The 12,605-nt window shown below is 47.7% G+C and overlaps 1 protein-coding gene across 2 annotated transcripts in view; it reads left to right on the forward strand.

Moving 5' to 3' along the window:
- The window catches only part of LOC144160509 (uncharacterized), a 76,358-nt gene that overhangs the window by 16,529 nt on the left and 47,224 nt on the right, over positions 1–12,605 (forward strand). The window contains exons 2-5 of one of the 2 annotated variants that reach the window (XM_077691780.1): positions 4,514–4,753; positions 4,863–5,003; positions 10,309–10,524; positions 10,628–10,690. In XM_077691780.1, the coding sequence (XP_077547906.1) occupies positions 4,514–4,753; positions 4,863–5,003; positions 10,309–10,524; positions 10,628–10,690 (660 nt within the window). The remainder of the gene's footprint in view (positions 1–4,513; positions 4,754–4,862; positions 5,004–10,308; positions 10,525–10,627; positions 10,691–12,605) is intronic. The other variant, XM_077691781.1, reaches the window with a different exon arrangement.

Here is a 12,605-nt window from a genome sequence, read left to right on the forward strand (position 1 = left end):
CGAGCAACTCGCCGTGTGGACCCGCTCCAACGCTTGGAGTGGCCGCTACGAAACTCCACTGCCACAGGATCTGCACTCCTGCACCACGCTACCCTCTCCTCGTAACTGATCTGCTACTTCCAAGTATTGCACTTCCAACCACACGACAGCGGCGTTCACCTTCACCCCAGCGTAGGTCACCGCCACCGGAGAACTAGCTGGTGAGGCCAAATGAAGGTGAGACTGCCGTCCAACCATCGTGTAATATGCCTCTTTCCGGCCAGTCGCAATTGGAACTACCTTCGCCTGTACATATGCTCAAACACGGTGAAAATATCGGTCGAAAACACGCGAGCTATGGCTTTGATTGATACAGGAGTAACAGTGTCCGTCATGAGTTTAGCATTCAAATCCTCCTTGGCTGCAAAGTGACGTTTAGCTGGGACCAAATGGACACATTTCGCAGTGTTGGCGGTGAGGGCCCGCACCCGCTTGGGGTTTGCTCAGTGAATGTGTAGTTTGGTGGCAACAAATTCAAAGCAGAGTTCGCAGTGCGTCCGCGATCTACACACGATGTCATTTTGTGGCCACCGTTGTCTGTCGCAACTGAGACGTCTGCATGGACGCGACGGCCCTACTTGCCCTTGTGGAAGAATCTTCTTGCGATAACCACGCCCACTGTGTATTGGGTGGCACAATCATACTGTCGCGGTCAGCCGCATTTGTTTCAGTCATTTGCACCAGAGCTCACGTAGGTGACTTTGAAGCCTTGATCGAACTAATTCCTTGGAAGTGCCCAAAAATGCATTCTGGTGCACGATCAGTTGTTTTGGTTGTTAAAGGATACACCGTAATATAGAAAGTTAACTACACTGTTGAGCTCGCCGTACTTCCACGTGGTCTTAAAATCGCCGAATTCTACGAATACGCTTCGTCGTCAGTGATGGCTTTAGGAGAACCCTTGCATTCTATTAATAATCAACTCGTGGGTCCCGCCAAGTTGGATGGTATGATAAATGAATCACGTATCTTAGAAAAGTGTCATGCATTGGTAGAAGTGCTTACGCGGTGCTTGGCCGTGCTTTATTTTGCCAGAGAACATCAACGTTGGCATGTACGGACAAACGAACCCATCATTCAATTAATACTGAAACAGCACGACCGATAAGGCAACAGCCTTGTCGCAATTCTCCTCAAGTGCGCCGAGTCATTAACTAGTCCACCAGATGTTGCAGAAGGGCGTAATTAGGGAATGGGCAAGTCTTTCGGAGGCGCCGGTCGTTTTCGTTACAAATAAATACGGGTCATGAGGCGTCCGCCTCAACAACCGCCGGCTTAACGAAATTACGAGGCAGGACGTGTATGGACTATCCCTTGCAGACGATGCAATAGGCTCTCTTTCATCGGCTTCCTACTTCACCTCAGTTGACTTTTGATTAGGCTACCGGCATATTTGCGTGCACCCGACAATAAGGAGAAAATCGCTTTTGTGACGCCTGACGTACTTTCCGATTTCAATGTCTCGCCCCTTGAAATCTGCAACGCACCATCCCCGTTTTAGTGGTTAATGGACTTCTTTACTTCGAGGACATGAAAGGGAAGTGTTCATGTGGAACCTTAATCATATCGTGATTTTTGGTCGCGCCTTTTGGGAGCACAACGCGTACTTGGGCACTGTTTCGGACTGTTTTGAAAAGGCTAGTCTCGTCTTAAACTGGAAGAAATACCGGTTTGGAGAAAGGCGAACACTTGTGCTCGGGCTAGGTGTCAGCAAAGAGGACGAGGGCATCCGACCTCGTATACAGAACATTCGAACGGGTAGCTGCTTTAGAGAACCGCATTGTCTCAGGGAACTTCGCTGAATTTTGATGACTCTGCTCCCATTTTAGTCATTTTATTCCCGGATTTGCTGACAATTCCTAAACTCTCACACGCGTTCTACAGAAGAACATTCCATACGAATGGAGCTTCTACTGCGGCGTCGGGTTTCGCCACAGGAAGCATTTCTTGACGTCGAACCAGCTCCTTCGTCAGTTTGACCCTGAAACACCAACGGAAGTGCGCGCCGATGTCAGTGGTGTTGGAGTGGGGGCCGTACATGTTCAGAGTCATAGTGACGGGGAGCATGCCTGCTATTTCCATGCCATTCGCACCTTTAGTAACTAAGAGCGGAGCTACCAAACCGCAGAACAGGAGTGCCTCGCGGTCGTTTTCACCACGCAAGAATTTAGCCCTTATCTCTATGGGCAAACATTCAAAATCTTTACAGACCACCATTCCCTCTGCTGGCTGATCAATCATACAGATTCTTGAAGAGACTGGCGTGATAGCCTCTGCGACAACGGGGATATGACAGTACTCGGTCATACAAAACTGGCCGCAAGCGGGCCGATGCCGACTGCCTTTCTCCGCTGCTACTAGAGACAACGAACTTTGACGCGCACAACTTCGATGAGTGCGTCCCCTCGGTGTCGACGGCGCTCCTCGAACTAGAGGTGTCCATGCGAGAGCGACAGATTTACGAGAGCTTGGAGTCACTTTTTGTTTCAGTCAAGTCCTTCTAGCCATTTCTGCCTCCACAATGACTTGTTCTTCAAGAAGAACTAATCTGCGGTCGGTTCTCGTCTTCTTGCGGTACCCAGAACCTTCGCCACATTGCTTTCAACATTAAGCACGATGACCTCACTTCCCGCTTGATGTGATTCGCGCGGACTTTTCTGTCACCCAAGAACGCTTTTATTGGGACAACATGCACGGAAGGGCTGAGCACTATGTCACCACTAGCACCAAACGTCAACGATTCAAACACCCCGCCTCTGCCTTGGAAGGGCGACTCCCGCCCGTGGACCCGGGATATCGTGGTTTTTGAAAGCGTTGGCACTAAATTTGTGCCTTTACAGCACTCATCACATCGAAATCGCTGGATTATTGAATGCGTAGGTTACGACTCGCGCTACGCTGAGACGGCCTCTCTACCCTCAGCAACTGCAAAAAAAATGTCGCTCTTCTTGTTCCGGGACATGTTCTAAGCCATGGACACTAAAATTCGTAATCAAAGACCGTCGCCGCCAATTCATTGCAACAGTGTTTGAAGGGCTTCGCCTTTATTCTGTGCAATTTTGCCACTCTTCGCCATACCATTATCAGACTAACGATCTAACGAAACAAACTAACCAAACTTTTATCGGCCATGCTATTGATGTAGTTCGCTTCGGACCACCGAATATTCGACGATGTGTTGCCGTTGAATACATACGCATATTACCCGGCCAGACATGAAACAGCTGGTTAACACACGTTTTTCTTCGCTTCTCCCATCAGCCAGGTAGATGCGTGGAAACCATGCTCCCTTTCTACTAAATGACAAGCTCTGGTTGGCGAGGTCGCTGTGCCTTGCTGAAAATGCTCGTCGGCTTGTCCGCTTACAGGATCTCGCGTATCAGGAGCGCTCCAAGAAGCGATTTCAAGGTCACCGATTTGATGCAACTTACGCGCCGGGTGATTTCGTGTGCGAATGGATGCCATTGCGGAAGCACAGGTTATATGAAGACCTTCTGTACCTTTGCGTAGGCCCGCCTATAGCGATGGAACGCCTTAGCGATATTACCTACGTTACTTCGCGGTTGACTTCAAGCTGCCCGATAATCCAAAAAGGCAAAAGTGGCGCATGTAGCCACGCTCCATTACCGCAGTGCAAGTTGACTTGACCAAAGGGCTTCGTGTGAGACCGAGGAAATGTTACGCAAATATTACACGCCATGAATTACAACCGCGCGCCTGGATAAGCTACCGAATTAGAATAAGAGGGGAACGAAGTTGCGCTCCAGATGGACATCAGCCATCTTTCAACCGTTTTGACCTTTGTGTGTCGCTGGCCTTGCACGCCGTGACTACAGCAAATAAATTCATCTCCTAACAATATCATACTTAGAATTGCGAGAAAGGGTCTTGGGGTGGCCACGTAGTTTGACAAACTGACAACCATTTGAATACCAGGGTAAAACAGTGGCTACCAAGGGACGCGTCTTGAAGAAAAAGGCCATTAAGTCGATGGAGGGGCAAAATAGTAGACCTTGGAAGTAAAGAATTGACAGGGGCAAAGCAGGGTGGGGAACATTTTGAGGTCAATTGGAGAAGCCTTTGTCCTGCACTGGACTTTAATAGGGTGTTTTTGATGATGATGATAATAATAATGATGATGATGATTGCCAATTAGCAGCCACCTCATGTAAGGTCAAATACGTATCTTAAGAATTCTCAATTTTCGTGACAACCGTAACGTTTTATTCTCTAAAGCCACCCATGTTAGCCATTCCTTGGAGCTTGAGTATTCGTTGAGTAGAAGCAGATACCTATTTTCATGATCGAGTACATTGAAAGCACTCACTTTCGTTTTCCGGCAATTTGAAATCAATATGCATTCTCTAATCCAAATGGTTTTTACCCCTCACAGCTTATTTCGCCTGTGCCACTTTTGTAAAGAGTAATCGCTCGCTGATATTTCCCTCATGCCTGTTTGTTTTTAATCATACAGGATGCGGCCTTCGACCCAGTCGGATTGGAACCCAAGGACTACTACAATTAGGCAGTAGGTTGGTTGGACAACACCTTCGGGCTGGTGGCCCGGGCGCGACACTGACTACCATGGGTGCTGGCGTTAGAGGGAGCTCCACAGCACGTTTGCTGAGCGGCCTTAGTACTATTAGCGGTGGAGGTCTCAGTACTGGCCTTGTTAGCGGATCCAGTGCAATATCAACCAGCGGAGGGGGTTCAGGTAATCTAAGCTCTACTTTGTCCGTAGTTGAGATAGAATATCCATGATAATTGCTGCGTGTTACGTAACCGGTGGCGCTGAATGACGCTTTGGTATTTCTCTCCACCAGGTCTAGAAGCACTAAGTGCAAATCTTGGAGGCGGTACTGGAGGAAGATTGCTGAGTAGCCTTGGCGCACTTGCAGTGGCGAAAATGCACGCAACGAGCTCCACTGGTGGCAGTGCATCTGGGGCAACCATTCCAGTGTCAGGTATAGTAAGCAATAGTATGCGCCCAAAAAGCAATAAAAAAGGTGACATAATTTTTGCGTCCTCAAAAGTGCACTGTTCTTAGCCAAACATTGTTTTCAGCTTCTGCTTAACACTCATATATCCGGCACCTTTTTAACACAGTGTTCTGGAGTGTGCAGTATTTAAGAATAAATAAGCCGCATTGTTCGGGATTCCGTAGCGGGGAAGCGGGGGGGGGGGGGGGGGAAGGGAGTGTGGGAGTACACAATGGAACTCCAAGACTGTCCGCTTTGAAACATTGTACATTGTTTTTTGCGTTGTAGATAAACACACATCCATTTTTGCATGATATCACTTGCTCGTCCACGCTACTGGGTACATTTCCTTTCTGGTGGCCGCGGTTTGTTTATCGAAATGAATTTTCAGGTGTGCTGTAATGAAGGTGTGTACATCAAAGATATAGTTGAGGGATCTTCTGTGGAGTTGACCCGGTTTGTACGGAAAATTGCCCCCAAGGAAAGCAGCTGCTGGAAAATGCTGCGTTTTTTTGTGCACCCCGCGGTAAACACATAAGCCCGGATACACATATACCAGCACAGTGTTTTACACGCGTTTAAAAGCTATCTCAGATATATTCTCACGTTCCCCTTCAGCCCTTTTAATCAAGTGTGTACATGTACACACATATTCGGTTACTCATATTCTCTACGGCTGAGACGCTGAATTGACATCCTTATTGCGCTTATCCTTTTTGGCAAGTTAAAACCACATGGTACGACGCTGCCTTTACATCACTTAAATGTTCTAGTTATTATCATGGTACAGAAATATCGATCAACAAATTTCAGTAACGCTAGGCACGTTGAAGAGACGGCGGGAAAGGCTAGGCAAAAACATAAAAAGGGGAAGACACAAACAAGCGCTCGTTTGTGTCTCTCCCTTTTCGTGTTTTCGTCCAGTCTGCGCTGTTACCCGCTATGGAACAGTACCATGTAGCCAAGTTTAGAACACTCCTGCGGGAAAAATTAGTTCTAACAAAAACACTTTTGTGGCTTACAAGGAACTTCAGGGTGCTCTGTTGGTTCTGATGTGTTTTTAAACAAGCACGTTCACTGCAGTCATGACGCAAAATCAGGGTGTTCTTCAATCACCAGCTCGATAGTGTACAATATAGTCTGGCCGATGTGCTCTTGATTGAAACCTGTTCGTGCATTGGGAATTTGTCTAGACGCTTCTTTCCTTTGGCTCGTGATATTTTCACGGGATTGTATGAACAATTACAAGGTGCGCCTTTAAAATCGCCATTTTATGGCGTGGAAGAAGAATTTTGATCAATGGCTGTTTTCTGTATTCTGAAGCTCTGAAAGTCGTAATTAACTACCCCAAGATCAGTCCTTGATAATTATCAGAGACAGTGCTGTATGTGACACTTGATCTAATGCACCAAAATGGTGCCAATGTGATACCCCAACGGTTTATTTTCCCTGTGAGTCTCTAATGTACTGACTCATTCTTAACGCTTCCGGCAAAAATGCGCACTATTTATTCGACAAGAGAAACGTGATTGGGCATTAGATCTTCACATTTGCGAAAGGCTTGGCTCAAAATTTTCTAGAAAAGTCTCTGAAGTTGTGCCATATACTTTTAGAAAACTTTCAGCAGCCTGGGCACCTGACAGTTTTATTTGAAGGTTTTGGTCCCGATCATGTGGATGGGCCCATCTTCCTCTAGGGAACCTAGTGAGCATTAAAGGGACACTGAAGTGATATGTAAACATTGCGGGATTACTTGCGCAAATTGTAGTCCGGAGTCCCCAGACCATGTTTCGACCACCCTGGGCGCGTTTACGCGATTTTATTTAGTAGAAAAATTAATTCGAAAATGCTGTCCTCCTCTCTTTACGCTCGCCCATTTTCTGCGGCGTTTTCGTGTGACGTCGAGAGGAGCCGAGCTCGCAATTGGCTGCGCAACTGCACGGCTCCCCTGCCTTCAGACAGTCAGTCGGCCCAGCGTTTCGTCCGCCGGCCGCCGACGGGTTGTCGCAATTCGTTCGCTCAGTTGAAACGAAGCCAGGACACGTTTGTGAATGGTAGAATCTGCCTTTCTTTACTTGGTTAGTTTGTACACTGTATCTACCTCCAAGTCAAGGTCGCTTCACACAAGTGCTGCACAAGCGCACATGCGACGCTTCGCTGACTGGTACGCCAGCAGGAAAATATAAGGCCTCTTGAAGGCAGGAGAAGAGTCAGCGAAGTCAATATAGGTACTAAAGAAATAAAATCAACTGATATTTTTACCGTACAGCGTAAAACTAGGGTGCGGGAAGCACTTTTTTTGCGCTGGGCGAACAAGCACAGCGGTCAGCAGCACGACCACACATCTGCGAACGCTTTTCCGTCTACGAAATGCAATTGCTAGACGTGAGCTATTGTGGAAACTCGGGCGACGCTTACTGCACGAGCGCAATACAACAAATAGTCACCTAAGCTGCTTGAAATGCCAAAACTAAATAAAAGTGTAAACTGGTTGTACAATATATACCCTATATTACCACTGCCAGCGAAGCCCGCTCCGTGGCCGAGTTGTTTGAGGCGCTAGAAATGCCACCGCAAGTATTTTGCAAGTCAGGAGTTCGAATCCCCGCGGGTACGTGCTTTTTTTTCTGTAAGTTATCTTTTAAATGCATAGCATTTTAGTAACTCACAATGTCACGCGGCGTTGGCGTGCCTTGTCGTAGTCCGCAGGCGCGCCTTGTCTTGTCGTAGTCCGCAGGCGCGCCTTGTCGTAGTCCGCAGCCAGGCCACTACACTATATAAGAAATAACAGTTTCCGGCGCACGGTTTCGAACCTATGACGCCGCGGGGGGAACGCAAGGTGCCCGGCGCACTACCGACTGAGCCACGAAACCGACACAGATTTCGATGCACCGAAACGCGCCTTATATCCTTCACTCATTTCTGGTTTGTTTCGAAAGCGCCATAAGTTGTCCCGCGCCTCCGAAAGATGGCGACACGGGTCCCGCGATCGAGAGATACGACTTGCCGGCGCACCCCCTCGGAAATGCTGTGCATTTGATCGTGCCCCTCGCGAGGGGGATGTCTTTCATTTTTCGTTTTCCGCCGATGTTTTCTATATTGAGCTCACCTTTTTTTGGGCCGCAACGTTCATGGCTCCACGAACTAGTTCACAAAACGCGCGCAGGCTGGCACTGGCGAGTTCTCGTTGGCGTGCTGTTGCCATAAGCACCGACTGCTTGCAGGCAGTGGGCACAGGCCAGAATGAACAGACCCTTTGCCTGGTGCGAACGCGCTTTTTACGACACAGGCATGAGGGAGGCAAGCTCCAAATATGGGGGAAAAGCGCATGACATTTGGGCGTCTGCGGGTACGCGGAGGGCGTTCATGCACTGCGTAGGTTTCGGCTAGTGAATGCTACGATTACAATCCGTCCCAGGAGGCTTATCTTTATGCATTTTTACAGCTGACAACGTGGTAGAAGCGCGGTACGATGATTACTGAGTTATTGAGAATGCCCATCCAATAACGCCAACGGTTGTGTTTTACGGAACCGAAACCGAAACCGAAACTTGTTTGGTTGCTCACCTTGGGCATCGTCCAATCACGGTCCCGCTCCTCCTAACGTCACAGCTTTAGTTGGTGCGGCCGCCGCAAACCGCGCATGGTAGTTTTTCTTCTTTCGCGCTTTGTAAAATAATTACCGATTTGTCAATCGTAAAAACGATGAAAAGTGTGCTAATTTGAGCCAGTCTACGCAGTGCAAGCAACAACGGGAGCTTGACAAATTCACTTCAGTGTCCCTTTAACGCGCCCTGCGCTAGGGGGGGTGCCCTGCAGTGGCGGCAGCTTCACCCGCTAACAGCGCCACTATCATCATCACCCCTGCATCCCACAATCATCATCAGCGGCGGTACTTGCCGGGCTGCGTTAGCAGTGCCACGCGCCGCGAGAGGAGATCGAATTCGACCGAGCGCCTGGTCGGTCACTTGCCATCGCCGCTCCCACTCCAGTTCCGGCCGGGCCTTGCGCACCCCAATAAATGTAGGCGAGCCACATCGCCTCACCGAGTCCACGGCTCCGCTCCCTACAAACTCATACCACAGCAGGCAATTAGGTATGAGCGCAGAGTAAGCATACGTCCTTTAGACACTGTACCCAAAATAGAGTAAGGAAGAACAGAGGTGAGGGCCTACACCAGTCTTCTCCCCTCAATGGCGCTCATGGGCCCCTGATTCTTGTGCACTTCGGTGATTTAGTCTGTGTTTAGTTCATTCTCCGGGTTGGGGCTGAGCAACACAGTCTCCCGTCGCTCTAATAACAATTGATTGCGGAATATTGGAATTCTTTCTACGGCAGACGATAATATGTTGGAAAATGGCCCTTGCGGGACACCATTTACACTTGTCGCCATAAAGCTGAGTGTATGAACAGCAAACCGTATAAACGGTACTGACCAGGTAAAAGGATGGGTTTGGGGAAGGTCGTACTGTGCAGAATTTGCAACGCTAATGGTTGCCACTCACTTGTTCAATGTAGGATGTTCCGACTTGTACCTAATGTGTAAGAGTAAGTAGTCGCAGTAATATCACTGTAGGCGCCAAGGCGTTCCCCACATTCCGTCCGAAATAATACCTTAAGTGTATCACTGATTATAGGGTATAAATTGCCGACGCTACACGACCAATAAGGTGTGCCGTGGTGGAAGGCTCAGGATTAATTTTGAACACCTGATGATCTTTAACGTACTCCAAAATCTCGAATACACGCGCGTTTTTGCTATTCGCCTCCATCAGAAAAGCGCAAGCCGGGGCCGGGAATAGAACTCGCGTCCTTGTGCTTAGCAGCACAAGCCATAACCACTGCGCCAACACGGCGGTTCCCGCAGTTGTATCGGAGCAGTCTCGGATGCTTCGTGCGAATGTGGATGCCTGCTTACGGCCGCTTAACTGCTCATCCACTGCGCATGTGTAGTTCCTTATTTTGTTACAGGGCCACATGTGTAATGGCGAGCATCTCGATGTAGCCAGTAACGGAATCATCGTCGTTAAATGATGAAAATAGCTTTAGTCTTTGGCTACGCCGTCATTTTGTAGCACTTTAAAGTTGTCATTAGTATGAACATGCAGTACAGAACACGCTAATCGGATGAATGCTTAAAATATAATTTATTTTTTATTCCGTTGGAGCTTTTCACCTTTTATTATTTTTTCATCTGCGCTTGAACACTGATATGGGCAATACAACCTAATTTTTTCGTAGCAGCCAATTTTTGTGTGTCATAATTGTGTAATCTGTGGCTTCCTCGCAGGTGTAAGTCAATTGACGGGAGTTGAGCAAACCGTCAGCCAGGCGTATGGCGGAGCAGTATTGGTTTCTGGGGGCGTTACCGGGAATCCTGCAACAAGCATTGGAATACAGCCTGTAGGAAGCACCACTGTAAACATTCAGTCTTCAAGTGCACGCAACAGTGCTGGCGCCTTTATGGGAAATAACGGACCGGTTATTCCAAGCGGAACCGGTTCAGGTATTGCAAATTTCGCATTGCACCTACCGCGATAAATACATAGGCGCTATAGCTACTGCGTGTTAATAAATTTTGGAATCGGATCTTCTCGCTGACTGTTTAGGAGGACATCCAGGAGCACCAGTGGGAGTTTCTGGAATCGGGCCTGGAGGAGTCTTGCCGAGTGGTATGTTGCGCGGCAGCTGATTCAGTGGCGCAAGTGTTTGTGGCTGCAGAAACACCGTTTATGGAATTTTAAACTCCAACATTAACGGATCCCTGCAACTAAAATTTATGCCAACATTCTGGTTTTAGTAAAATACAACATGTGCCTGGCGACTAGTGTTCATGAATGATTTCTCGAATGCATCCTAAATATTTTTTCTCTACTGCACTCTTGTTTGCATAACCGGTCAACTAACGAAAAGAAGAGCTTAAATTAGGTCCGCAATGGGGCTAACCTAACACTTAATTCAAAAGGTTACCCTGTGAACTGATATTGCCCGATGCAGGCATGCCTTCTTGCTTTCTGCAATGTAGCAGTGCGGTAACGTCCCTGAATCAAATGAATGTTTTCTTAGTGGTTTTCGCGTAATTTGCGGCCTCGGACTACAGTGCTATAGCATAAAGATGCATTTTGAAGAAGCAGATGGACGCGGAGCGTCGATAAAGTAGTACTGTGGCGATGGAATTACAAGATAATACCAAATTTTCGGAGAATTTAAACTTAAACCTGTTATTATAGGCGAATGTAGTGTTCCTTTAGAGGGTGTGTAATTACCTCCTCCGCGACGTGCATTCTCCCCAGGTGTCAGTTAAACGCGAACTTGAAGACACATTTTGTTGTTTCGCCGGTGCTGTATTTACACTCACTTAGCGTGGTTATTTCGTCAAACTAAATCCATATTTCTCGCCGGCGTCATGACCATCTCGACGTGCTTTAGTGCTGTAGCGATGGGGAATATGACCTCTTCCGATTTTTCACCAAATTTGACGAACACATTCATGCAGACTTTTATTGTCAAATCAATAAGCGGTGCATTGAACAGAAAACCCTGTCCAGTCGCTATAGCAGGGTAACCTCAAGGCCAGTTTTGGAAGTTTTGTCCAGGATTACGACTGCGTCTCCACCGTATACGCATTTTTGAGATGTGGCCTAAACCTTTCAATATTGATAGTATGTGAGTATTTTGAATATTCTGCATTTTTGGTCTAACAATTATATTTTCATAACAGTGAATACCCATGGTTTGTTACTAGAAAAACTTGTGGTAAACGCATGAAGGCAATATTAGTTGCCAATTCCACTGGTCTATGGCGGGCGGAGATAGTTCGAATGTAGCACACTTTTCCCTAAATCAGCAACCAGCGGGAGTTATCAGTACAGTTACGTGCGAGAGCCGGGCACTGAATCGGCAAAGTATACTCTTTTAAGGTATTTTTGCTTACGCTAAGAACTCTGGAAGCAGAGCTGCATTTCCCCAATTTCGTTGTCTTTCTAAGGTTCTGCTAACCACTTTAGGCAAGTTCGGGGCATTCTCGCCGGTGTTGCAATTGCGGGTGCAATGTGCGGGCCTTGGGGGTGATGTGATCCAAAGGCTAGGCTGAATTTCGAACTCCGGTAGTCAGACGTGCAGGCGGCTGTGCGGTAGGCGTCCTTTGACTTTAGCCGTGACGATATACGTAAAATAAGCGTTGGCAGCGGTATGAAGCTATCGTCGTACCTGGGAATGTCAGTTTGTGCAGTTTGGTTAATTACGCAAATTAAGTAGCGCAATTCAAAGGCACCCAACCGCCGGCGCAGGGAGCAAAGATTACGCTGGTCAGTCGAAAACACAGCGTCGCCTTCAAAGCTTTGGTGGAAGCCCAAGCGTCTTAGAAATAAGAAGATATGATGCCATGGTGAAAGAATCGTACAGCTGCGCAGTACTGGGAAACTTGCATAAAGATTAGCACACACCAGTAATTTTGCTAGGTGGAGACGTCAAGTTCACAGCCACATTAGGAGATTTGCAGGGCGCCTTTTCAAAATCACTTTTGACGCATACCTTCTGAGCCTCTCTGTAAGTGTGAACGACAGTGCGCCGCTGTGACACAATGCG

Source organism: Haemaphysalis longicornis, unplaced genomic scaffold, assembly GCF_048455015.1.
Source record: "Haemaphysalis longicornis isolate Haplotype H1 unplaced genomic scaffold, Haemaphysalis longicornis Haplotype H1 scaffold_101, whole genome shotgun sequence".
Classification (NCBI taxonomy): Eukaryota; Metazoa; Arthropoda; class Arachnida; order Ixodida; family Ixodidae; genus Haemaphysalis; species Haemaphysalis longicornis.